This window comes from Aptenodytes patagonicus, chromosome 6 (assembly GCF_965638725.1).
Source record: "Aptenodytes patagonicus chromosome 6, bAptPat1.pri.cur, whole genome shotgun sequence".
Lineage (NCBI taxonomy): Eukaryota > Metazoa > Chordata > Aves > Sphenisciformes > Spheniscidae > Aptenodytes > Aptenodytes patagonicus.
Genome location: NC_134954.1, coordinates 12,383,001 through 12,407,957, shown reverse-complemented (window position 1 = coordinate 12,407,957; position 24,957 = coordinate 12,383,001). Strand labels below are relative to the sequence as shown.

Below are 24,957 nucleotides of genomic sequence, written 5' to 3'. Positions count from 1 at the left end.
AGCGTCCCCCGCCCCGTCCCCCGCGTCCCCTTTCTCCTCCGGGTGGCGATCCGGGGCAGGGCGGCCCCAGCCCCGCCGTGCAGGCATCAGCCTGGGCAGCCCCGCGAGGCCCCCGGAGCGTGGTGGTCGCCATGGAGACGGGCGCCACGGCCGCCGCGTCCCGGTGAGCGCCGCAGCGGGCCGGGGCCGGGCCGGGCCCAGCACCGGCAGCGGGCGGGCAGGGGGTGCCCGGCCCGGTACCGCCGGCCCAGCCGCTGTGGCTGCGGCCGCCCGGGGTGGGAGCGGGGGGGTAAATCCCGGCGCGGAGGTTGAGGGGAGGCCTGGCAGGGCGAGCGGGGCCGCAGCCCGGCGGCGAGAACCGGCTGCGGCGGTGGAACAAGCCGAGGAGCCCTACGAGGGGGCAGCGAGGAGGTGAAGGGCAGCGTTTGGTGCTCCTGGGGTGGCCAGGGCTCTGGGGCTCTCTTCTGATGGTTGCTCTCCAGGCCCTGCCTGTCTTCGTCTGTTCTCACCTTGAATTAGTGAATCAACTCAACGTTTATTTTACTCCCAATATCACCTTGGTGACAGGAAACATATTTCTACGCTCAAATCCCTGTGATGAAGTCTCACATTCCTGTGTTTTCCTAAATAAGAATAGGTGGAAGCATGTACTTATCCATTTTCCCAAGTCAGGGTCATTCACTCCTGATTTCTGTCAGTTCCTTCACATAGCCAGAAATTCAGGTGCATTTTCAGAGCACTTTAAGTGATTCGGGAACTTACTCCAATACGAAATGTGCCCTGGCCATCCGGAATTTCGCTGTAACTTTGTTCTTAAGTGTCTTAAGCTGCATTTGAACGTGTGCCCAGAGTGCTTTTATGAAAAAATGGATATCAGGAGCAAAATCTACTGTCATCTTGTCACCAGCTGGGCTTGGAGAGCTTGAAACTGGACTGAGGAATTAGATCCTGATCCAGGAGGAGAATTAGGTCCATCTGTACTTTGCTGGGCCAGGGTAGAAGCACTCAATGCCTTGTAAGCATGTATAAGCAGAGGTTTTTCTTAGAGGGATGAAATTGTTAGGAAGCAGGAACAGAGAAGGGATGGAATATTGTGAATTCTCCAAAGTATTCTGTTGGCTTCTACTTTAAGGAAGAGGTAGAGAGCAAAGCAACGCTCAGTAATCTACCCAGTTAACAGCATCAAATGCGTGCTAAGAACCTCTGCTCAGAGAAAGGACACAATCCCTGCTTTGAGGAGAATAAACTATCTGTCAAAACACTGTTTTCCAGCAGTAGAGATGCCACAGCCGATAAATGCTCCCTAAATCTTATCTTTTCCTGTCCCATGCAGATTTAGTCCCATATGGGACATACAGCTAAAAGTAGCACCACGTCTTTCATTCCTGCACTGAGTTCTCCTGGGTTCTCATCAGTACAGCCTCAGAGAGCAGGAGCGGAAAGTCTTTCTCTACTGTCAGGATGAAACCTAAATTGCATCTCTAAGCCAAAACCAAGATTACTTCAGCTTTTCAAGGTTTCTCCTCTTTTCTCTCTCTTTTTTTTTTTTTTCCAAATGAGCAACTTATGTTCTAACATTTGTAGTGGTAGGCAGAGTTTTGTAAAGCCACAACTATTTTGCTTCCCTAACAGACATTTTTTTGGTAAAAACTAAGGTATTTCTGATTTATGGCCCAGCTGCTGCCACTGTGGATATTCAGAATCTCTCTTTGCCAATCATTTGCAAAACAGAGCTAAAGGAGTTGTGACATTCTCAGCTTCGAATTGTCTCACTGGAATTCATCAGTATCTCCTTAATTGGCTAAAAGGAATGCTGCAAAAAATGCTGCGTTCGAAGCCATTTTAGTTTATCAGGCAGCAGGATGGGAGAAATGTGCATCCAGGACTCTCACACAGCAGAGGGAGTTGCAATCCCCATAGGAACAGGAGGCCAGACCTTTTATACAGTTGTTTAAAAATTATTTCTCGATATGTTTTTCTTTCCCTTTAGATCAGCAGGGAAAGAATGTCAGCCTAAACTCTTGGGGGAAGCTGAATCCTTCACATAGCTCTTTTTTTTTATTAATAGAGTTTAATGAAGGAGTTGTTGAGTAAAGTGCAGTGATTAAGGTCGATGCCAACGGCTGAATCAGGATGGTCTGTGGGCACTGTGTTAACACTAAAATCCAGGGAAAGCAGCTTGCTGTTTGTAGTGTTTCTTAATGCCCCGGACAGCGGTTTCCTTCTCACTTCCACGTCAACATAAGCCCAGAGCGTACTGGCTTAGCACATGCATCTGCTGAGTGAGTATATGGTTATAAGAGGAGATATATAGGAGGAGCAAACCAGCAGGCTTTAGAGAAACATTCCAGCTGTGATCTTTCTTAACACGTATTAATATCTTGAGTTAATGCTCTCTTGGACAGATGCTGCTGATGGGATAGAGGAGAAGCGATTACATCCTCCTTTGTTTCCAAATAAGTCACTTTTTCCTGTGAGAGCTGCAAGTGTTATTTCTTCTTTCAAGAATGCTGTCGTAATCATCTGTCACAGCTCTCCCACAACAAATCTTTTTTCAACATATTTTTAGCATTAGGACTCCACATGTAATAGATTATTCTCATGTTGTTTAGACTCAAAATATGGATCATAGATTACTTAAAAAGATAAAAACAAGTAAAACATTTTAAAAGTATTTTATTAGTGCCTGTTGACTGGAAAGAGACATTGTCTGACTTTCTCTATGTAAAAATACTTAATTTGTGCATCTCCACTTCTATCACTGATTCCAAGTTTGAAAAGAAAGGAAAAGTGATGTTTCTAGTTTATTAAACAGATTATTAGTTATTTATTTGTTAATGATATTATCAGATTCCTATCTCAAGCTGCAGCAATTTTTTTTTATAATTAAGAGAAAGGAGAGAAAAAGTCTCAGAATTAAAGGGGGAAAATCCGTTCCTTCTTAGTCATAGGTGACCATCAAAAGCCCTGAACAGTGGGATTAATTAGGTAAGTCAGTATAAATAGTAGAAGAAGGATAGTAAACATATTGATAATACTCAGAATCACTCCTTTGCTGTTATCTTTTCCTGCCATGATTTAAGCAAGCTTCTTCTTGAAATAATTTAGTGTGCCTCTGCCATTATCTTGTCTGAAAGGCTGTTCCATATCTTCATCCATACTGAAGTTAGAAACCTTATCATCATTGCTTGGCTTAGGGGAAATTACACTCCTTTGACAGTGGACCAGTATTATCCTTTAACTGAAATAGCTCTGTCTCTTGCTGGTATCTACTCTTCGTACGTATTTACAGAGAGTAATCATAGTCCTCAATTCTTTTAACCTCTTGTAAAACAGAATTTCTATTCCCATGATCACCCCACTAGTCGTCTTCTGTACCCGTGCATGTTTTTTAACGCAAACGACTAGAAACATGCACCATGCCTTATCGGAGGTTTACTGATGCCTTATGCGGCGGCACCAATACTTCTTTATATCTGCTGAAAATACCGGTCCTGCTACATCATAGCACTTTGCATTATTCATGGTTCACAACATTGGAGTCATGCCACCCCAAACCTGCTCTTCCACCTTGTGCTCCCGACCTCATAGCAGAAATTCTTGTGAAAATCCGTAATGCAAGACTGTGCACCTGGCAGTCTTGCATTCTGAGATATTATTCAGTTAATCGAAGAAAAGGGTCTAGGATGAAAGGAGCAATATTCCAGTCTCATTGACTATACATGTAGCTGTCATGAAAAAGACTGCCACTCGCACACTAGGCTTTCTAGTGGTAGTATTATGCACAAGGAGACCCGTGTCCTGTTACAAAGGACAGTATATTTTGATACACGTTGCATTAGACAACTTACTGCAAGAGACAGGGACATCAAGAAACAAATATATAAAAACTAAGTTATGTTTGTTTGTTTAACCTATTATGATACTAATAGACACCTACTAAACCTGCACTGAAAAGTGACCCGTATTTTCTGCCCAAGTGAAATTAATTTCATGTTGCTACTGTAAATTACTATATTTTCTTCAACAAAAACAACAAAAAAGGAGGAGGACAAATGGTAACAGTTTCAGAGTGGTTATAGTAAGTATGCATTTTTTTAAACACTTGTAAAGTTGCTCGTGAAAAATCACTGATTTCCAGTGATCTAGAGCACAACTGCATCTAAACGTCTTTAATTTTCATAGAACGTGGCCGTGTCTTACCCTGTTAATCATGCTAACAGGCATTGTCTGATGTATTTCCTTGGCATGCTTACAGATTGAACTGTAATATTCTGCAGACCTAGAACATGTTTATTCAAGGATTTTACAGATGGCACAAATCCAGTTGTAGGTGTAGCAGCCAAATGAAGATCTTGTTTAGTGGATGTTGATGCTTCCATTGCTGTGACATTCAGGATCTCGGTCATCTCAGACTCCAGTTGTGCTAGGTGCTATACAAGAAATAACTGTTTTGTGAGTATAGGGTTTGGAGGGATTGTCTAATGGCTTACCAAAACATTAAAAATCTCAGAGAATTTCTCCATTGTTGTGCAGGTGTTTTCTTATGCATTTTTCTAAATGGACCAATTTCACTTGGATTGACAGTGAATTTCTACCGTTCCCTAGATATGCTTTCACAATATTCCATCTGTAAGCAAGGCAAAAGGATGCTTAAGTGTATATCAGAGCAGTTTCACATTTGAAATGCAATTTAAAATAAACCAACACAGAATGTTAAAGATAGTTTACTTAGTCCAGATATTGGTTCTTGTTTGACTTCCAACATCTTAAGTTGGTAACAGATCCTGCTGAGGGGATTTGGATCATAAAAATGTTAAGGCTGCACAGTAATAACAAGGAATGACTGGAGCATGAAGATTCACCATCTGAGATGTTATGACGTGTGGATTTATTTTTTTTCCTTTTAAAAAGGCACCTTCATTCCGTTGTTTCCCAAAGAACAAAGTCATGAAAGACTGCTCCCCCTTGAACTGAATGGTGAGGCCACCTCACCCAGTCTGTGCCTTCCGTGTCCATTCCCTTCTCAGCCTATCTACCCAGATCTACTGTACGAGGGACCAAAACCTACTTTGTTTTGTGAAAGCTAAACATTCCCACCGTCCCTGCATGCAGCCATTAGCAGAGCATGGCTCCTCTTATAAACAGTGTATGAAAGGCTATAAACAAAGCTAGGGAAGTATATGAAAGGCTGCAAATAAGGCTATTTCAGGTCTACCTTTAGTTTAAACTGCTTAACTTTACTAACACCATAGCATCTTCCTCATTGGTATCTTTTGTCTTTGTTCCTCTTAGCAAGAACACAGAGACTAAAGAAATGGAAAAATTCACTCATCTGGAAGCTCTGCTGTTTACTGCTGTGCTGGAGAGTTGTGTCGATCAACTCTCAATTCTTGGATATATCATGCCAGTTTCATATGAAGGCAAGACAGACCTCAGCCATGTATGTGCCTCTATCCTCCCTGCTTAAAAAAAAAAAAAAAAATCTTTTTTTTTCCTTGTCTTGGTTTTATGTCTTGTACCAGCATTTTTAAAAAATCAGCTCAGATATTTTTTCTGCTAAGTGCTCCATGACCCTTGGGTGAAGAAACACAATAAAAGTGCATGGGTGACCAATTTTAGTATTTATACCGCAGCATCACTGAGAAGCCTTTGTCAAGACTTTGTGCAAAGGACCCTACTGACCCCAGATGAGGTTCCTGGGCTTATAATTTTAAAATCTTGGTGGTTAGATGACAGGCAAAGGATTAGGGAAAAGGAAGCAAAAGGTTCTTGTGTAGATACACAGCTATTTTAAAAATACAAATGAAAAGGATATTTGAAAATACTCAAACCCAGGGTAATTCTGTTCCTCTCTTAAGTCCATGCTAAAGTTCCTTTAGTCCCCACTGACAATGAATTAAGAAAGATTCCACTTCAAAATATATTAGTAACTACCCATTCTCAATGACCATTATCAATTAGTTGATTTCTAATAGGCATCATAACTAGGAGGGTTTGGGCAGAGATATAAAGAACAGAGAAGAAGCCCTAATGCTCAGGCAGAGGTTTGGTGCTGTGGAGGAAGGTGGTGTGGTATTTCTGGTAGCTGATAGACATAGGAATCAGGATGGGACCATCCTGAGGGGTAAATGGTTCTAAGTTCTGTTGTCATCTATTTTAAGTGATATAACAGGCTGTTTCCAGTTTAAGCAGGTTTGAAACTCTTTTTTAAGAGGAACTCAAAAAAGAACAAAGTCTGTGACCAGGATGGGAATAAAAACTGGGATCCGAGTTTTCAGATCTAATGCTGTTCACTCTGTCTAATGTACCACTTAATAATGCAAGAGGAAGGTAATTCAGTATGTTGTTTTCTACGTGTTTCCTTTCCATACTACCTTCTTTTCAAAAAATCCATTGCAAAGCAGCCGAAGCTGGTGTTAGAGTGAATTTCAGGACGTGAACGATGCTTGGACTGTGCAATAGAGGGCACTCTTCCCCTTAAAAGAGTCCTGTGAGCCAGCCTCACCTGTTTCCAGAGGATGCTTCTCCCTCACAGAGCTGGGTGGGAAACCTCTTTTGTGCCAGCAGCAAAAACACAGAGAAAGAGCGTATCTCTAGGACAGTAGTTGTTCTTCTTCAGTCACACAGACTCAGGTTGATAGACCTGCTAAAGGTACACTTAAATTATAGAGAAAGCACTTTAGCTTTTCTCTTCAATCACAGACGCTCATTTTTACCAAGTCACTTCTTAAAACACAATTTTCTCACAGACTATAAACCCTACTTGTGTTCTTAAAGACGCCAAAACAAATCGAGAAGGAAGCAACTTAGAAACAAGAAAGTGGCTTAGGAAAGCTACTTGCTAACTTTGGTGCTCTGTAATTTGCTACTTCTCCCCGTTTCTCTGTTTACATTTGGCTGTTATCATTGTATTTGTAGAAGACCTATATTTGCAAAGCACCCTGGAGCTCTGTCAGTCAAACAAATCATCGACATTTTCAGACTGACATCTAAATTTCTGCTGATGACATTTTTGAGAGGATTAATCACAGCGTTGGCCAGCACCTCACTGATTTTCCAAATAGGGGACTCTTCTACATTGCTTCACGCAGTGCATCCCCCAGAGGAAGGCAGCCTTTCTATTTGCTGAATTTTGGGCAAAAGACTAGCAAACGATAAACAGCTAGGAGACTACACAGGTGGTAACACATGCAGTTTACAAACTGCTTGCTCTTACATAGTTATTTGGTAATTATTAGTGTGCAAGTCCCTACTGTTTACAGACAATCCAGTTATAGGCTGTCTTGAACTTTCCCAGACATTAAAAAACATCTATCAGAACATTAATAAAATCTGCATGATATTAAAGCAGTTTGCTTGCCAAAATTAATTCTTTCTGAAGTACAGCCATCACCAGCAAATGATTTAAACCCTGTTTTTCTAATTAACTATGTAATTTTCATTGGTCTGTGTATACTTTGCATGCGATTCATTTAATGTAAATTTAACTGTCCAAAAATTAAGCATGTAGTCACCTAGACTCCTTCTGTAGTCAGTGGTGAGTCAGGCACTGCCTGAGGCTGATTCATCCCGCCCGGAGATGTCCAAGATACTCAGAATGAAGCAGCCCCTTGCAGTGCCCTGCGCACTGCCCTCACAGACTACGGCAGCATCGCAGACCACTAATGGAGCCTCGCTTGACAAGTGACTTCTTGGAAGTACTACTGGCATGCACAGTTGCTGCCCTGACCACTTGTTTTCACTCCTTTACGCGTGTGTGGCTGTGGAGGGATCTGGACTTGAGAACTGGTGCTGCTAAAAATAAACTTTTATTTTTCCTTTTTTTCTGGAAAATGTTTCAGCTCGGCGAGTTCTCTAATCCATTTCCCCAAGCAGCCAGGGTGGGGAGTAGGCAGCTATGGACTAGGATGGGTCTGGCAGTGACTGAGTTAGCTGGCTTCAGCGGTGCTGCTATTAAGTGTTCAGCCACAGAGATGCCAGTAGGTGGGCAAGAAAATTTTCTCTTTTAATGTCCCAGTGTATACACCTGCATTCTTACCTGTAGCACATAAAGTAGACAAATTCCTAGAAGCAAGGCCTCAGCTGATTTTATAGCAAGCTTTTGCTTTTCTGGGGCTTTTTCTTTTTTAATAAAATTGTACATGGCCACAAGGTACCTTTCCATGTAGAAGAGAGCTGCCAATAGTTTGAATTTCTTCTTTGAATTCATGTTACACTTCCTCTGCTGTCATTCTCTCAAAAAACCAGCTAAGCAGATAGCTGATGTCTATCACTTTTATTTCCACACATCTCAGCTCTTGTTATAACAATAATATTGTAGGGAAAGGTCGTGGTGACAGGCAGTGGGAAATGGCTAAGATGGAGAGAAGGCGGAGGGAAAACAGGCTAACAGTCTTCCAGTACATAAAAGCTGCTGCAAAGAAGGACGGGATGATTTGTTCTCTCTGCCTACGGAGACTAGGACAAGAAGCAGGGGCTCAACTGCAGCTGAGGAGAAAAAACTTTCTTATGGTAAAGATTGTTGTGACGTGCTGGCACTGGCAGGAGAGTGCGTAGTCTCCATTGCTGGAGGTCATTAAGAACATGTCAGGAATGACACAGTCTGAACCATCATCTCTTGGGGCAGATGAATTCACCTTTTGAGGCCTTTTCTAGTCCTGTCACTTCAGGACTTTTGATGCCATAAACTTTAAAGCCTACGTTGTGTGCTCAAAGCTAACCAAGGTAAATGTTTCTGCTCTTCTACTCTTTGCAGAATGCAACACACACTATCAGCTGCTCTCAGTATAGCTTCATTTTAGTTTATTATTAGTTTTTCTTCCTCTCACATAATGTTGCAGAGTGTTTATTTCTACTGCCCAATGTGCAAGCAGGTCTCTCTCATTCCCTTTTAGACTGGCATCCAGGAAATGAAAGAAATCATAGAGACCCAGAAGGAGCTGGACATTAACTACCAAGAGCTTATGTCAGCAAGGCAAGGGAGTGGGGAAACAGTTACCTCCATGTCTCTGAAAAGCATCGAACACAAGCAGCAGCTGGGGAAAACTGAAGATCTAAAAAGTACCCATCATCTTTCCGGTAGGGCCATGAAACACAGTGCTCTGTCTGTAGAGAAACTCAGAAAAATTCAGGCTGACAGGTGAGCAAAACACAAATATGATGACTGTGGGGGATGCTCAGAGCTGTAAAGTTCTCAGTCTCTCTCTTGAAAGCAAAAATACAAGCTTCCTCTCTCCTACTGCTGGTGTACCTCAGTCTTGGTCTGGAAGGAGTACCTCTAAAGAGAGCTTCATAGGCCATTTAGTTCTGGCCTTTGCTTGCCTCTGGATGCCAAGTAATGACAATCAGTTTATTTTGAATGGAGTTGCAAAGTATTACCCAATTGGTAATGGTTGCATGGGTGGAATTCATGCCAGGTACTAGCCAGTGCTGATGTTCTGGTGTCTGGAGTCAGGTTCCCCTAGCAGATATGTACAGGCAAAGTGGGATCCGAGCATTGTCTTGTGAACTCGGTTATTCTGCAGGGCACACACAGCCTCTATGGCAGCTACAGCCATTCTGCTTTATAGAACAGATAATGTACATAAAGACCAAAGGGTTTCTTTCTTTTTTTAAATAAATTTTATTCCTGCACCTAATTCAGTGCCTTGATTTGCAGAAATACCAGCAGCCTTTGGTTTAAAAGACAGACTGGGGAGCTGAGCATTCAGTATGCATTTTTCTGCATCCTGGCTTCTGTACTTTAATGTTATTTCAACAAAGGGCTTAAAGAAGATCCTAACACAAATGAGGAAAATGCAGCTAAAATATAAATACCACATGCACCATGAAATTCAGTAAACTGGGCATGCCCATGTATTTGTTACGATCAGCTTAGGGCTGTACTGGGATATTTTGGCACCCAGATATCCCTTCATAGACACACTTTCTGCATCCGCAGGTCTCATTTTCCAAGATCCACCTGTCATCACTACTGCAGGCCAGCAGCTTTCTTCCTAATGGCAGCGCGGTCTGGCACAGCATGGATATGTTTGTGCCTCTTTGCTATTTCCTAGAGTAGCATTCAGGGCAGCATTTTTAAATTATAAACTTCAACCAACTCCTAATACAGAGTTCTCCAGATGTACAAGAAGCAGATACCATGCAAGAAGCACTCCTGGGTTTGGTAGGACGTAAGAACAGAAATGGGATCTTATATTTCCCTACCTTTTCAGTGGTAAGGTGATGGATAAAGGTGCCAGACACTGTAGTACCAGCACCTATAAATTACTTTTGTGTTCCTTTTCTTCCTGGCAGGCAGTATGCAAGTGATGTAATTACAGTCACTATGAAAAATATGCAGGAATCGGGAACATTTAATAGCCTAACAGAAGCTAATGAGAGAGAGAAGGCAAAAAAGAGCAAGTTTCATGACATCCTCATCAGGTCAGTGTTGTGTTCAGTACTTCCCTGTTTAACTGCTGAAAGCCAAAGCCCATTCCTGCTCAGCGCATACTAAAAAGGAAAAAAAAACCCAAAATACAGAAAGGATTCCACTTTTTCAACTTGAATTATTCCATCTGCTTTACAAACTGCACTTCTTTCCCCTTCAGAAAGAAATAACTGATGGTTCTGATACTGATCTGAGCTAGGAGTTGCCTGAGCTTTGACCACAGTGGACACCAGTGTCTGCATTAATGCAAATGCTGCCCCATATCAGTTAAAACAGAATGTGATGTAGGAGCTCCCTGATCTTTAACCCTTGTCCCCAGTGAAAGCCAGAGCAACAGAGAATGTGTTCAAACCATGGCCAGCAACATATGGTCTTTAGGTTATGTGATGCCCAGGAGAATCTGCTCTGACCCATATGCTAATATGCTCCTTTTTCCCAGTAGCAGCGAGGGGCTAGCACATATGGTGACAGAGACAGTTGTCTTATTTAAGGCTAATCCACCAGCCACTGCACTATTGATCTTGTTCTGTCCCAAATCTTATAGGGTACGGATTTGTTATCATCTCAGCTCAAACTGGTGATTCCTTAGCTCAAACTTCTGTGCACTAGAGGTTTGGAGTTTTTTAGCATGGGAAGCTCTGGTTCAGTCCCAAGCCTGTCAGAGAGAACAGCAGTCATCAGAGAAGTATTTGAGCATTTTAAAGCTACTTTGTTCTGTGTAGCAGCTCAGGCCCATCATTTAGGGTAGACAGCAAAGCTGCTGTACGTCATGATTTGTCATGAGTCCAACCTACTGGAACAGGTCCGGTGGTGGCTCAGGGGTCTGCCTCAGGGGCAAGTCCCCAGCTTCTAGTGAAATGTCAGATTTCAAGCATGAAACCCAACTCAAAACCAAGGGATTTATTGTTTATCCATGGAAGGGACAGAAAGCAAAAATGAAAGCAGCAATTGCTTGTGGAATAACTCTCCAATACTGGAAGGTGGAAAGGAGCAGACGAATTATAATCGGAAAGGACGTAATCCTTTTTATTCCATTCTGTCAATCATATCTAGCCACTATGTTGTCTGTTCCACTATACATTCTTTTCATGGAATGAACTTGATCTGTCTTTCAATATAATATATACTTGTCTGGTTTTGTGTCAATATACTAGTCTGAAAGCAGTCTGCAGTAAGACTGGAACTCCTTATCAGGAGATTTTGTTCATCACAGTCACCCAGCTAAGGACTCTGAAAATGAAATGCATGTTTGATTGTAAGGTTGGGATAGGGTACAAAGTCTCAGTCTCCCAACTGTAGTATTTACTGGTTTTAAATCAAATCATAAGCATAAAAACTTAGAAAAGCACTCCGAGTAAAATAAGATAATAAGACCTAGAACTTTACTGCATCTGTTTTGTTTTAGACAGGTAAACACCTCTCTAGCTTTTGGCCTTCACTCATATCCTTTCACGGATCTCAGAACCTGAGGCAGTGTTTTTTGAAAGCTTTTAAGTGTGATATGAAAAAAACATTCTCCATACATATGATGAAACCTGCACAATTTGGCACTGTCTGCTGATTAGGCATGCTTCTGCACGGAATCAGGGAGATTTTTGCCTGAAATGCAGAAACTGTGACTCAGTGATAGGCATCTTCCCTCTCTGCTATAGGAATCACATCATCCTCAAGTCCACTCCAGGCTTTCAAGAAAAGCATGCCCTGGTTTTTGGCTCATTCTCCCTTTCGTTCCCATCCTCCTTGGTCAGTCTGTGCACCTCTTCTTTCAGGATTTACTTACCAAGTCACTAGCTTTGGTGAGAAGTCTTTGTTTCTGACTTGCAGATGTGCTGCCTCCTGGAGGCTCAGGGTGAAGAGATTAATGCCTTTTTTGCTACTCAGCCACAGGAAGCAGCTTGTCTTCTGCTGGTCTGAAGAAGCAGGCCAAGCTTTTGTGTGCAATTCTTTTAGTTCAGCTGTTAGAAACTCCTTGAGCGAGAAGGCTAAGTGGGGCAGTGTTCAGCTAGGTGCCGCAATGTATCAGGAGACAGGAAGTTCCCCTTCTAGGTAAACAGCTCTTGTCTTTTTTGATATATTCAAGTGATTGTATTTTCCCATTTTTTTTCAGGGAGGAGGAAGGAAAGAAGGAGATAAAGTCACTTGAGAAACAGCTGCAAGATGTCAAGAAACAAACCGAAATAGAACTTCAGGTGAGAACACAGCACTGGGCATCAAGCCAGGGGGGAAGCCTGTTAGCAAGCTTGCCTCTGCTGCCCAGGAACTAGCACTCAGATGAGAGGACATGTGGCATATATAATGATCCATCATTTAGGAATATAGAAGCAGAATAATTGCAATAAAGATTTGTATTCTGATAAGCCTGCTAATGACTTTAAGAGCAGTGTCCAATGGCTTTCAAATGGGAGCTCAAAATGCTCATAATCATGAGAGACCACGATCAAATTAGAATACCCCAAAAACACTGCTGGGAGTGGCAAAGCACGGACATCTGCAATCAGTAAGAAAGAGGTTATCTGCAGATAGCAGTATCTAAGGTTCTGTCATACTTACTCATGCAGACGTGACACCTGGCACAGAAGAAAGTGTGATGATGAGGAGTAAGAAAGACAGACGCGTGGCATAGGGGCACGTCATTTTTCTACCTACAATTTTGTCTGGGGAAAATGTCATGATTTTAATCTATTTTTTTAGGCTTCCAGATATTAGAAAATCCCAAACATGGGAGTCCTACACAAGGGCAGATCGATGTTATTGCACATATGCTGTCAACTTGATCTTTTTGGAAAGCTTCATCCCTTCTGTCTGCAGCATGCAAATGGTGTGTGCACGCACAGTAAATCTGGGGCATTCTGGACATGTCAGACTTGCTACACAAGTGCAGATCAATCGAATGGCCTATCACTGGTCACTTTGATGCTCACCAGACAGCTCAGACTTGATGCTTATGTGTGCTTTAGAGCAAAAGCACACGCAGTTCTGTGCAGAAACATGGAAATGTAGCCTAGCCCTGCTGAGGCAGGAAAGAGTGTGTGATAGAAAACAAACAAAAGGCAGGCAGGTTCAGAGCTACACAAGGACTGGAAGAAGGAACAAGAATCTGACGCTTGGTTCAGTACTGAGCAAGAGGACAGCAAGGGCATCTGAGGAAAGAATCGGTATCACTGAATTTTGTCTTTGGACGAAAGCATGGACAGTAATCAAGCCAGGATATAGTTGGCTACAGAGAGGAATTTTAAGCCACTGACATGCTGGTGAAGTACAGTTTATAGAACATGAAGGTTTTGTGTTGGCAGCCTGGATGAATGTGCAGTGGAAAGTTTAATTGTAAATACAGGATGGTTGTAAGAACATGAAGGATCTATTGGCGCTGGTAGTGTATGCAGCTATCTATAACTCACAAAACACCAGAAGTCCAGGGGAGATATCAGAACAGCAGAGAAGAAAGCAGGAATGTACAAGATGGGAAAATTCATTTAGGTCAGTATTCATCTACTAGCGGAGATCCTGGAAATGCATAACGTACACTGGGAAGTGTAGCAAGACGAAAAGAACACTGGAAAAAAACTGTGGACATAACAGAGAGGAGAAAGAAGAGGAGTCAGTGAAGGAAATGGAAAGTTAGCAAGTTAGGAGACAAACCAAGAAAGAATGGCTGTGGGAACTAAAAGAGAAATGCAGGATTAACTTTCTTCCCTACAGATTTGAACAGAACATCTAAAGGATATAGAGGTCAGAGCCAGGACTGAAAAGGGGAACTGTATACCTCATTATATACTTACTTACTGCCACTGGAAATGGTATGGGAGCCTATTTCCAGGTGCTATGGAACAACCCAAAAGTCCCTTGACATCTGTGTGACAGTTAAATGAAATAAGCTGGATAGTTTGTCAGGCTCAGAGACTGTATGTTGTCTGTTTGCTTCTGCTTCTGCACATTGTCCCATCTCAGTCAGATTCTTATGGCTCCAGGGAAGCTCCTGTTCTCCCACTCCCCAAGCTAGTGAATACGATGAGGTAGTCCTCCTTCTGTGTAGTGCTCCTCAAACCTCACAGTGTCTGTGCACACAATATACGTATCCGGTTCTGGTTTAATGCCTTCCCAGGGACTGGTGTATAGGGGGCTGTAATCATCCCATCTCGCACTAGCAGCAATGTCCTGGCACTGTGCAGTCAGGCTGGGCACTTCTCTGTGTCCTGCCCTGCACCTCTCCTACCTCTTGCAGTCGTAAGAAGGTGTGTAGCTCCCATGCTGAGAGGGTGCTCTTCTCCGCGTTCTTTCAGTACCTTCTGCTAATTTGGTTCTTGCTTTTTGCCTCATCAAGTGGGATCTGCGCTCATCTGAGATTTTGTTTTTATATTTCCAGCTTAAAAGTCCTTTTCTGGGCTTCCTTATAGTTTCAGCTTTGATAACAAATCAAAGACAAGACTACTTTCAAGTACTGCTTTCCTCCTGTGCCAAAAATAATGGTGTCTCACTGTGTCTCCCAAGGGAGAGTAATTTCTGTTCGCTTCATATGGGATTTTCCCATAGGCAGTTTTACAGGCACTTGCATGATTTGTCACCTTGCCAACTAATTAAAAACAAAAATACAGCTTGCTGATTTTGGAGCACTTTGAACAATAATAATGCACAGACCTGTAGACAAAAGCCTACATGGTTGTCTCCAGTCTAGTGGATGAGAAAACAAAAGTGAGCAAATCTAATCATGGAACCAGAAAAACACGGTCTTTGCTTCGCGCATGTTGCCTGTATGTTTGTATTTTCAGCCTTGCTACCTCTTAATGAGATGCTAAGTAATGCTCTATTAGCCTGCTCAGCTCATTTTTCTTTCTAATGGAACACAAATCAAATGCTAAATGTTCTTATATATTTTGTTTTCTTTCCTCTTGGAAAGCACTGATATCTCTAAAGGAGCTGAAGTTATCAGTCTGGTTTTGCTCTCACCCCTCCGTGCAGGAGCATGACCGATAGCTGTAGTTTGGCTGCAGGAGTTCTGTTTGCTGCTGCAGTGTTCATTTTCTAGCTTGTACAAAAATACTTACTTTCTCCGGTTTCCTGGACAAGCGACGGCAGTCTGTACAGATTTTGAAACAAGTTAATATCGTATAGGACTATATAGTTTAACATAAAAATTTAGGAAATGTAAACTTTAGAATTCCTGCATTGCTATTTACCCAAAGACTTTTTATGTCCTGTAGGTTTTGTGGTATACTCATGCCATACATGTGTGCAAGTCATGGTATAGTTTTATAACAAGCAGTAATATTGCAGGCTACCTACCAGCCAGAAAATCAAGATGTTGCACCATGGTACCAGTGAAGACAGGTCCGTAACTTTTATTCTATGTGGGCTCTCATAATACACCCTGCTCCACTGTATCAGTGTGTCACTCAGTAGTGCTTTTAGTAGTGCGACTAAAATCCATCATGTTTCTTCCCTTATCCTCTCCCAGAAGGACAAATACATCAATGAGGTGTTCTGGGGGAATGTTTTAAACGTATATACACACCCATTGGTGCATGTTTCTACTGGAGAAATGCACCAGGTGATTACAGTGGAAGGCACAAGGTTTGTGATGGTCCTGAGCTCCTGGGTGACTTCATTCCACTGCTGGCAGCGCCCCAAGGCAGCTCAGCAGGACCCAGAACTGGTGCACTAGATCCAAACCTGGCTCCAGAGGGACAGGACTTTCAAAAAGAGTGCTGCTGCTGCCAACAGGGCTGCTCCCTCTGCCAGCAAACTGCCCCTCACACAGCTCGCTCCCGCAGTTGTTGGGACTGGAGGTGAACTAGCGGAGGGCTGCAGAAGCCGTTATGTCAAAGCTGGGTGACCTTCCAGGCCTGCTGTCCTTTTCGTTGAGGCATTTCTTGGGGGTGTGCAGCATGGGGATGTTCTGGCAGCTGGGACAGAGATGCGGGCTACAGCCTTACGGAAGTGTCTGTAGGGCTGCACGTTGTGGTTTCAGGGGGAGCAAGTCCAGGCTGCAGCAGGTGTGTAGATCTAAGCATGTCTTCAGGCTTTGCAAGCTGAGATATCGCAGCTGCCAGTGGAGAGACTTGAGCTCATACGCACTCGGTGTGGAAGCAAGGAGGCAGGCGGCAGGGCTCTCTGCTGGCATGCTCGCTGCCTGCACATAGCACAGCACCCGTTCCCCTGCCCCCTCCAAGTGCCTGCCAAATGGCGGGCAGTGGGTGTGCTGCTGGCGGCAGGGGGTTATCCGACTGCTGGAGGAATTCCTCAGACTGTTTACTCCTGTTTGCTATTTTTGTAACCAGCTATATTTTAAGTGACTGTAAGTACTAATTACTGTGGCAGAGCGGAGAGATCTAGGTGGCACTTGCAAGAGAGATAAATCAAAGTAAATGAAAACACAGGAGTGCACATACCCTCTCCAGCTAAGCGCAGTTGCTTTTGCAGCAAAACAGCGTCTGTGGGGCTGACTCCTGTGGCACCGGATAACAGCAGCCGACAGGCCTCAGAGCTGATGCCTGCGAGCTGAGAGATCAGAGAAAATCAGCTTGTTTACCTGCTTGCGAAGCAGACTGGCTCTTGACAACTATTTCCTGGGTTTTCATCTTGGTCTCTGCCAGTTTTGTGATAGTTTTGGACACATGAGGTATGATTTTGCATCTTTGGTTTGGCAGATTCAACACTGAAGTCATCCCAAATAAGCAGCCCAGAGGTTTACAGCATTAACTATGAAAGCGCTCTGTGTCCTGGGACCTTTGCTATGATAAACCAGAATGAATAAATATTAACTCATTTTCCCAGTGCCTGTCCCTGAAGTTCAGGGAACAGCATACTCTACAGATGGTGCCCACAGCTTGTGGGCATTTACTGCTGCATTTACTGCGTGCAACCTAATACCAAATGTGCCCCAGTTCTGCAGCGCCAGGCCCATCAGCTGGGCTGCAGTAGCTGCCCACACGCCTGCAGCTGATTTTCCCTCTTCAAGCGAATGCATTGCTGTAAACCACCAGTGGGGTTTTGCGTTTCACTTCCCATCTGCTTTGGATTGTGTAACCAAGCCCCCAGACTCCCCACCTCTAATGAAGATGTTTTACAACACCACAGACCAAATCCAAACCACAAACATGCCATACAACAAAGAAAACAAACAGAGCAGATGGGCCCCCATCCTAGCTGAGGCCTGGGATGCTGGAATCAAAAGCACTTTTTCCTCTGCTTTACTAAACTATGAAATGAGAAAGAAAATAACCTGGTGAAGTGTTCATGCTCTGCCCCATATCTCTGAGTACTTTGTAACCTAGGCTGAACCCTTCTTTTCTGACCAGTTTGGAGATAGCAGTAACACACTGACATCAGCAGTGCTTGGCTTTGCTGAGCCTCAGCACCACAAAAAATTGGTGTTTTTCATTAGCATCTCCCCAGTCTCTCTGCCAGCCCCTCAATTTAGCCATGATTCCACCATGACACAGGAAGACAATCTCAACATAAAGTGGTACGGTCACCTCCCGTGTCTACTGACCAGGAACACAACCCCTTCCAATGCCCACCAAAATTTCATACCGGGGAAAATAAAGGCCGTTACCAGAAACCTTAATAGAGCACAAATAGGTCATGTCTGTAGCTGTCTGCAGTCATATGATGATATGGCTGTAAAATAGTATCTGATATTGGAAACCTTAACAAAAATGTGAACGCATGACTTTTAAACCCACAAAACAGCATCAGCCAAGGCCCCTAATTGTCCTGAGCCTTATAAATGTACTTTACTCTTCCTAACTACGTCCGACAAGGGGTGCAGAGGGAAGGATTTTCCTTTTAACTGTTCCAAACACTTCTTATAAGGAAACCTTTTCCAAATGAGTCATGCTGCAGAGGCTTCTAAACACAGTGCTATTGAGCTGGCTTCTTCCTGTGGCATTTTTCCATGTTTACACAGCTAAGGAATGTGAGGGTGCTTCAGAGACAAGATATGTGGGCTTCAAAACATTTAAATGCCAGCACTTTGGTATATCATCTTCAGCTGCAAGGTTTGGCTGATGAATGTCAGACCTGTCATAGCATGCCAGGAAAGCAAAGAGAAAAGCTGTAATGGAGCAATTGGGTGTGAAACCAGAGGCGTTAAGATTGAGCTTGCATAATTGCACAGGAGACTTTGATGACCTTTTTAACTCTTTGTACAAAAGTCTCGAGTTTTTCATTTTACAGTCGGTTCTTCCAAGTTCCAACCCCAGATTAATGAACTTTTATCTGTTACTCAAAGAAATTAATTAAAAAGGATTAAACAAAACAACAATCCCAAATCAAGCAAATGCACTTTACTTCCTGAGCACACTCCAAAAGCCGGACAAACGGGGCATGTTGGCTCAGGATTCTTGCCCATGGGGGAGTTCCTGGGGACAGAATTCCCCCAGGAAAGCTCAGCTCCATTGTGAAACAAGGTGTGGGGAGAGGCTGGGAGCTCATAGCCAGCTTTTCTTTGGCACGTCTTCCTTGCCCTGGGTGTATGCTTTTATAACAAAGCGGGCACCATCTACCTGGTAAGATTTCAAGAAAGAGCTGTTTAAACATATAAGCGAGTCAAGATTAGATTTTCACCTGTTCCTAAGGTTGTGTTTATACAGTTTCTGCATAACTAAAAAAAAATGAATCCAAGGAATACTTTAGGAAATCAAACTTTGGTGTACGTGGGGCTGAGGCATTATCCTCCTCTTACAGATGCTCACTCACTGAGATGGCCTAATCCAAGAGGTTAGTAAAGCCTAACTTTAAGCAGCTGAAATTATTTGGCTTCTTTCATGCTTATAATAAGCATGCCTGAATCTATTCCTGGACCAGAGACCAGAAGGCCTGGCTTCTTGTCCCTCTCTGTTCATCACTCCGCCCTCTCCAGAGGTAATCACTCCTCGCTGATGGGTTTATTGCCTTCTGTATGGGTTACAAATCAAACTTCCCTTTGAAGTAGAGGCTGAAATGGGGCAACATTCAGGGAAAGTGTGAAGCCTATAGCCTTATCCCTTCTGAGTTTATCAGGGAGTGGAGAGATTAAGAAACAGTGAGCTCACCTCAGTCTCCAGGCTTGCTTTTGTGCTGCTTCTGTCTCCTCCACTAGAACCGAGATAATATGATTGTCTACCTCAAAGATGAGCTCCAAGAGATGAAGGCCAAAACGAACATGGAGATCTGCTACATGAAGAAAAGCACAGACCTCCAGGTCCACCAAACCCAAAAGAAGTGCAGCAATGCAGAGAATGTCCTGGACAAGGAAATTCAGGTAAGCCCTTCCCCACAGCCCCTACCGGAAGGCATCTCCAGCTAGTAAGGAGAGAGTCCTCCCTCCTTCCCCAGGTGCCCCTTCTGTTCTCCATCACAGTCACCAACGCATCTGTTTGAACTGGATCAGGTAACTCATCCAGGTTGGAAATCTTTATCTCTTCCATTGCTTCTCTGTATGGTCCTGTAAACAGCGACAGCACAGACGGCATGGCTGCAGGAGACAGTGGCTGGAGGCAGGGACTGCTTAAACTAGTACCATCATCAGAGAAACAGACCCATAACTATATCCAAAGGGTGTCGTTACAAGGTTATTTAGCAACATAAGCAGCTTGAGCTCCCAGCATTGCCCACAGCACATTATGCTGATAGAGCTGTTCGTGTGGCCATAAAGTGAACTGGACTAGAAAAAGGTTCTGTTTTTGCAAGCATTTTGTTTTTTCCGACTGATCAAGGTCTGATCTAGTTGTCCCTTTTTCATGGATGGCCCAGGGGCAAGGACTGCCTCAGTTAATTTTGTCACTGGGAAAAATACCTGTGGCCTACACAGAGAGCTCCTGCGCCCTTGCTCACCAGCTCAGCTTTCAGCAGCACAGGTGTGCACACACATACGCACTAACATTGTCTCTCATGTTTTCTGTCTGCGCTGATCACAGAAGTTGAGGAGCAAAACTGATGAGGAGATTCGAGTCCACATGGAGATTGAAAATTTCCTCAGGCAGTACCATAAGGTATGTGTGACTCTCTGCTAATGCTTAAAATGGCAACTGATAAACATGATGTCATCAATTGGTGCCTAAAGAAAATCAGTTAGTGCCCCATCAGATTTACCAGGTTCATGATTGCTGCTGTTTGAATGACTGCTTATCCTCAAGTCTTAATTAACCCAGCTCTCCCAGACTTGGGATTTGCTACATTTGGATACATTTCCTTAAAATTAGAGTTCATGTAATGATTGGCATTCTTTATTGAGGTGTTACGGATTTTTCCTCCCTCAGATAGTTGTATTCAGCTAATTGGAATATTTAGACCTTCCTTGGCAGTAGCTGTGGCTCCCAGCGACTCAGTGAAGAGTGCTACTGCATAAAGTGAGGGCAACAGTTTCACAGACCCAAGTGTTGCACAGAGGGAGCACTAAGAAGGAAACGACACAAACTGCCAGCCCAGTTTTGCCTTGTCTTAATCTGAGGAAGAATCAGGGTTGGATAATTGCTAAATCACAATTATTGTACCCATTTTCAGCATCAAACAACCATGAATGTCCTTGTTCTGTGGATCCAGAGGTTCAGAGCTTTCCTGTCGTCAACAGCAGTGCCCGTTACAGTGAATAACACTGGAAAGCATCTCATAAACCATGACTGGAAGAAAACCTGTACTACTGCAGGGTACCTAACATCACTGCCAGTATGAAATATAATAGAAGATAATAAACTTTAAAAAATGTAATTCGAGTGCAAAAAAGTGCTGCATCTAGAGAGCAATTAGTGTCCTCCGTATCCCAGAACTTCAGTCTGATCAGTGCTTCATAGTGAGAGGACTTTCCACGTACAAGCTGCAGCCTATTTGACCTCTACCAGAAGGCGAAGTGCAAGCCTCTCTGTACTCAGACAGCAGCTGGTGGCTTTATAGCGGCCCACAGAGAAGAGGATGACCATGCCCTCCATCTCCCTTGTGTGTCCAGCTGTGACACCATAATGAGATTGATGCTTTTCCTCAGATTATTTTTCCATGCAAGCAATCATGGTTGTTGCTATGGAGAAGTTATTTGTGAATGGGAGGAAGTCATCTGGGTGACTGTTTCAGCAACACCTGCCCTCCTATTCACCAGTGAGACAAAGCCAAGTTCACAACCTGAAATAGCGTGAAGTGCTGTCCCCTGGGACCTTATTCTGGTGCACTGGCTTTAATCCAGAAAGTGGGCAGGGAGTCAGGCAGAGGATAAAAGCTTTCTCACTGTCAAATTCTGTTTCTTAAACCCCCCTCCTTCTGTATACACACAAAGAACGGCTTCTGGTTGTCATTTACTTCGCCAGGATTGACTGTCCACAAAACTAACCCCCAGTGCTTCTCCATTCTTCATGCACCTCTGAAAGCGCAACCCAGTCTCGTCATCCCCAGTTCAGTGCTGCGGCTTCCGTGGTGTGGTGAACCCCCAGCGAGGGGCCTGCAAGCCACCAGTTATTTATCACTAGTCCTAGGTGTTTGATCCTTTCAAGGCTTAGACGAGAAGGAAACACTGACCATGCAAAATTTATGGGACTCTTACCACCATCCTGAAAGTGGGCCAGATAACAGTAGCAAACCTTTCCCCTGTACGCTCTTGGTACCATGCTAAGCACCCCTCTATCCCCATACAGATGGTGGAAGAGAAGCTGGAATGCTGGGTTGACAAGTATGAAAATGACGCAGATGCTAAAGACGAAGAACTGGGTGCCCTAAAAGCATCAAAGGCAAACAACTTGGAAATGCTGCAGAGACTTGCCAAGGAGGTAAGACATCAGCAGCAGCTCAGTGCTCAGCCATGCAAAACTGCATCCTGGCTTCAGATAAGGAACCAGGACCATGGAAAAAAGAAATCAGTAATCTTGAGGTGTAGGGTGCAATTATTAAGCACTGGTCCTGGGAAGGCAGGGACCGAGTAGCCATCTTCTCTTTGCCACCTGTGACATCATGGAGGGATGACGATGTTTCCCCTACAGCTATTTTCAAATACCAGCAAGTAATCAGAGAGCTACCGACAGCCTTTGTGAAGGGCAAAGACACTGTTCCATCCCGCTGATATGCCTCACCTTAGTTTGTTGCCTTAGTCTGAACAAATCTGCTCCTTCTAGCAACATCTGGGTATGACAGGCTGAGAGTGGAAAAGGCAGCTCCATCCCTTCCTGCAGATGCACATTCACAGCTGCACAGGGCTTTTGTAAGGGAACTGGTTCCAGTTAAAACCATTCCTGCTCCCCCTTGGTTTCTTGGTTAACTGCCGGGCTCTGATCACAGCTATGCAGGCACAGCGGAGCAGGCAACGCAGGGCAGAGAAGTGTCTAGAAAAAGGGGTGTTTTAAAGCCAGAAGGAATGAACTTGTAATCATTCCTTACAGTCACTGGGTCTGAGATGATGGGACCGAGTTAGATGTTTCCCTGCTTGTGGGCTCATTTTTCGCTCTGTACACTGTCATCTCAGTGTCCCAAGTGTGTTTGTACATCATCTGCTGCCTAGCCTGGGGGAGCATGGGCCCTTCCCGCCACCATCTGTTGCCTGAGACGCCATCAGACAGCCATTTTACAGCACAGGATCAGAGGGTTAATTACACCCAGGCCGTGAGAGGTTTCACTTTGGCAGCAGCTCTCAGTGCCTTAGGACTGATGGTGGTAATTAGCAACATTTGCCATCTGGATTCAGGAAAGATCAAATAAAGGAGGTGGGGGAGGAAGGTCCACGCTTACACATGACCCTTGGGCTGCCAGGGAACTCCTTGGCGCACAGGGTGGGGACCCGCACCGCGACCCATGGGCCAGAGCAGCCCCGGCTGGGCTGTGAAAAGCGTGTAGCAAGGATGAGACCAGTAGGCAGCCAGAGGAGAAGACTCCTTGCACCGGGGTCCAGGTGAGCCCAGCCCTGCCCTGACAAGCTGCTGGGCCCAGTGAGCCTGAAAGCTTGGCCCTGCAGTTTCGGGGATGTGTTTTTCATGCGGCTGTTGCCACCCCTGTGCTGTCTTGCAGTGCCAGATGTTCGAGGAAGCCATCATCAGTGACCGGGCGGAAAAGAAGGCTAAAAGAAGACAACTAGAGCAGGATGCCCTGGAGCTGAAGAGCATCCTGAAGGTAAAGGGGAGCAAAGCTGAGGCAGTGCTGTTCCATCAGCAGTTGGGAGCTAATCATTTGCACCACAGGTTTGTTCGGGCAGAAAATGGCCTGAGAAAGTCGTCTGGTGTGGGGTGGCACAAGCAAAGGACAGATGAAGCCTGTCCCTTTCTTCTGAGGCAGACACAAAGCCAGCAGCTAGCTGCAGGTTTGAGAAGGGACCGCAAGGGGAGAAGCCAGTCTCCTCGAGTGGTCTGGGGCCATGCTCATCACACCAGCCCCACTGCGTGGGCGATACAGGGAGGGTCATGGAGCAGTTCCCCTGCTCGTCCCCTTGCCACCAGCAGCAGGTGCCCTCGGTCCAGACATGGATACCTTCAGCGTAACCAGCATAGGCCCAACTGCTGCTGTGTGGGCCAGGGGTTTCCTCCTGCAGCTGGGGAGCACAGGAGAGATGCTCTGGCCATTGAGCTGTACCAGGTACCCCAGCAAGTGATTTCCTCTTAAGACCTCTCTGTCTCTCTCTTGCTTCCAGCTGCAGGCCTGGTGGAGAGGTACAATGGTCCGCAGAAACCTTGGGCCCCACCAGGCCCTCAGGAAGATTCGGGAGAAACAGCTATCAAAGCAGAAAGAAAAAGGGAAAAAGGAAAAATCTGGAGCGAAGAAAAAGACAAGATAAGTAAAGAAACCTGGCCACAGACAGGCTCCAGGGCTGTTGCTGGGCAGGGCACTGCGGTCTGCCTATCTCTGACAGAAGAAAATAAACCATGTAACAGAGCTCAGACTATTCTGGAGAACACAGTTTATGACAGACACAGTTACGCTGAAGCTGCAGTAACTCTTAAGATCTTGAAGCTGCCCTTGTACAGCAAAGACACTGTTTCTCCAGTAGAAAGGGGAACTGCATCAAAGCAGTGAGAAATGCTACATCCCCCAAGTGCTTTATGGAAATATGACAGCTAGCAGGAGGTAATTCTGTTAACAGCCCAGTAACTCACGTGCTTGGGATGTTCTGCACCAAGAACATCCTCTGCAGACCCCAAAGCACTGGCCGTGGCTGAAGCGCTAGTGTGTGCTGTGGCTCTGAGTAAGGCAGGGAGGCCAAGTCACCCGCATCTGGGCTCAAGCAGCACCCTCCCTGCTGTCAGTGCCGGCGTTAGGTCGGCAGGGGGAAAACCGCTGACAGTTTGCAGTGTAAACACAAGGGCAGTCAAAGCACGCAGGTTTCCATTCCCACAGTCCTGCAAAATGTCAGCACATAGACAGAATAGCTCCGAATGCCCTCCAACCGAGGGAAGGGACAACGGAAAAAGACAGCTGGCCGCGCTGCCTACAAGAGCTGATCCGTCACAGCCGTACCCACCACCCTGGCCACCGTCTCTGCGCAGTGAGATGAGGCAGTAGGCAGGGGGCGAAGCCCGCTGCTGGGGAGCAGCGTGCCGCTTTTTTAACCAAGAGGGGAGCCCTCTCTCTTGACACAGCTA

At 44.7% G+C, this 24,957-nt stretch overlaps 1 protein-coding gene across 1 annotated transcript; it reads left to right on the top strand.

The window, feature by feature from the left end:
• Positions 1–85: 85 nt before the first annotated feature.
• Positions 86–24,243, top strand: DRC9 (dynein regulatory complex subunit 9). Its single transcript, XM_076341173.1, has 10 exons — positions 86–163; positions 5,296–5,443; positions 8,898–9,142; positions 10,300–10,428; positions 12,543–12,624; positions 19,515–19,676; positions 20,332–20,406; positions 22,033–22,164; positions 23,393–23,494; positions 24,009–24,243. Exons 1-10 carry the CDS (start codon positions 132–134, stop codon positions 24,150–24,152), a joined length of 1,251 nt encoding a protein of 416 aa, XP_076197288.1. The 5' UTR covers positions 86–131; the 3' UTR covers positions 24,153–24,243.
• The last annotated feature ends 714 nt before the right edge of the window (positions 24,244–24,957 follow it).

Bases quoted from the DNA above. Each gene is read 5' to 3' on its own strand.
- DRC9 (XM_076341173.1), top strand. From the start codon at position 132: ATGGAGACGGGCGCCACGGCCGCCGCGTCCCG. The intron at 9,143-10,299 runs GTGAGCAAAACA...TCTTCCTGGCAG, and splicing joins AGAAAAATTCAGGCTGACAG to GCAGTATGCAAGTGATGTAA. The intron at 20,407-22,032 runs GTATGTGTGACT...ATCCCCATACAG, and splicing joins TCCTCAGGCAGTACCATAAG to ATGGTGGAAGAGAAGCTGGA.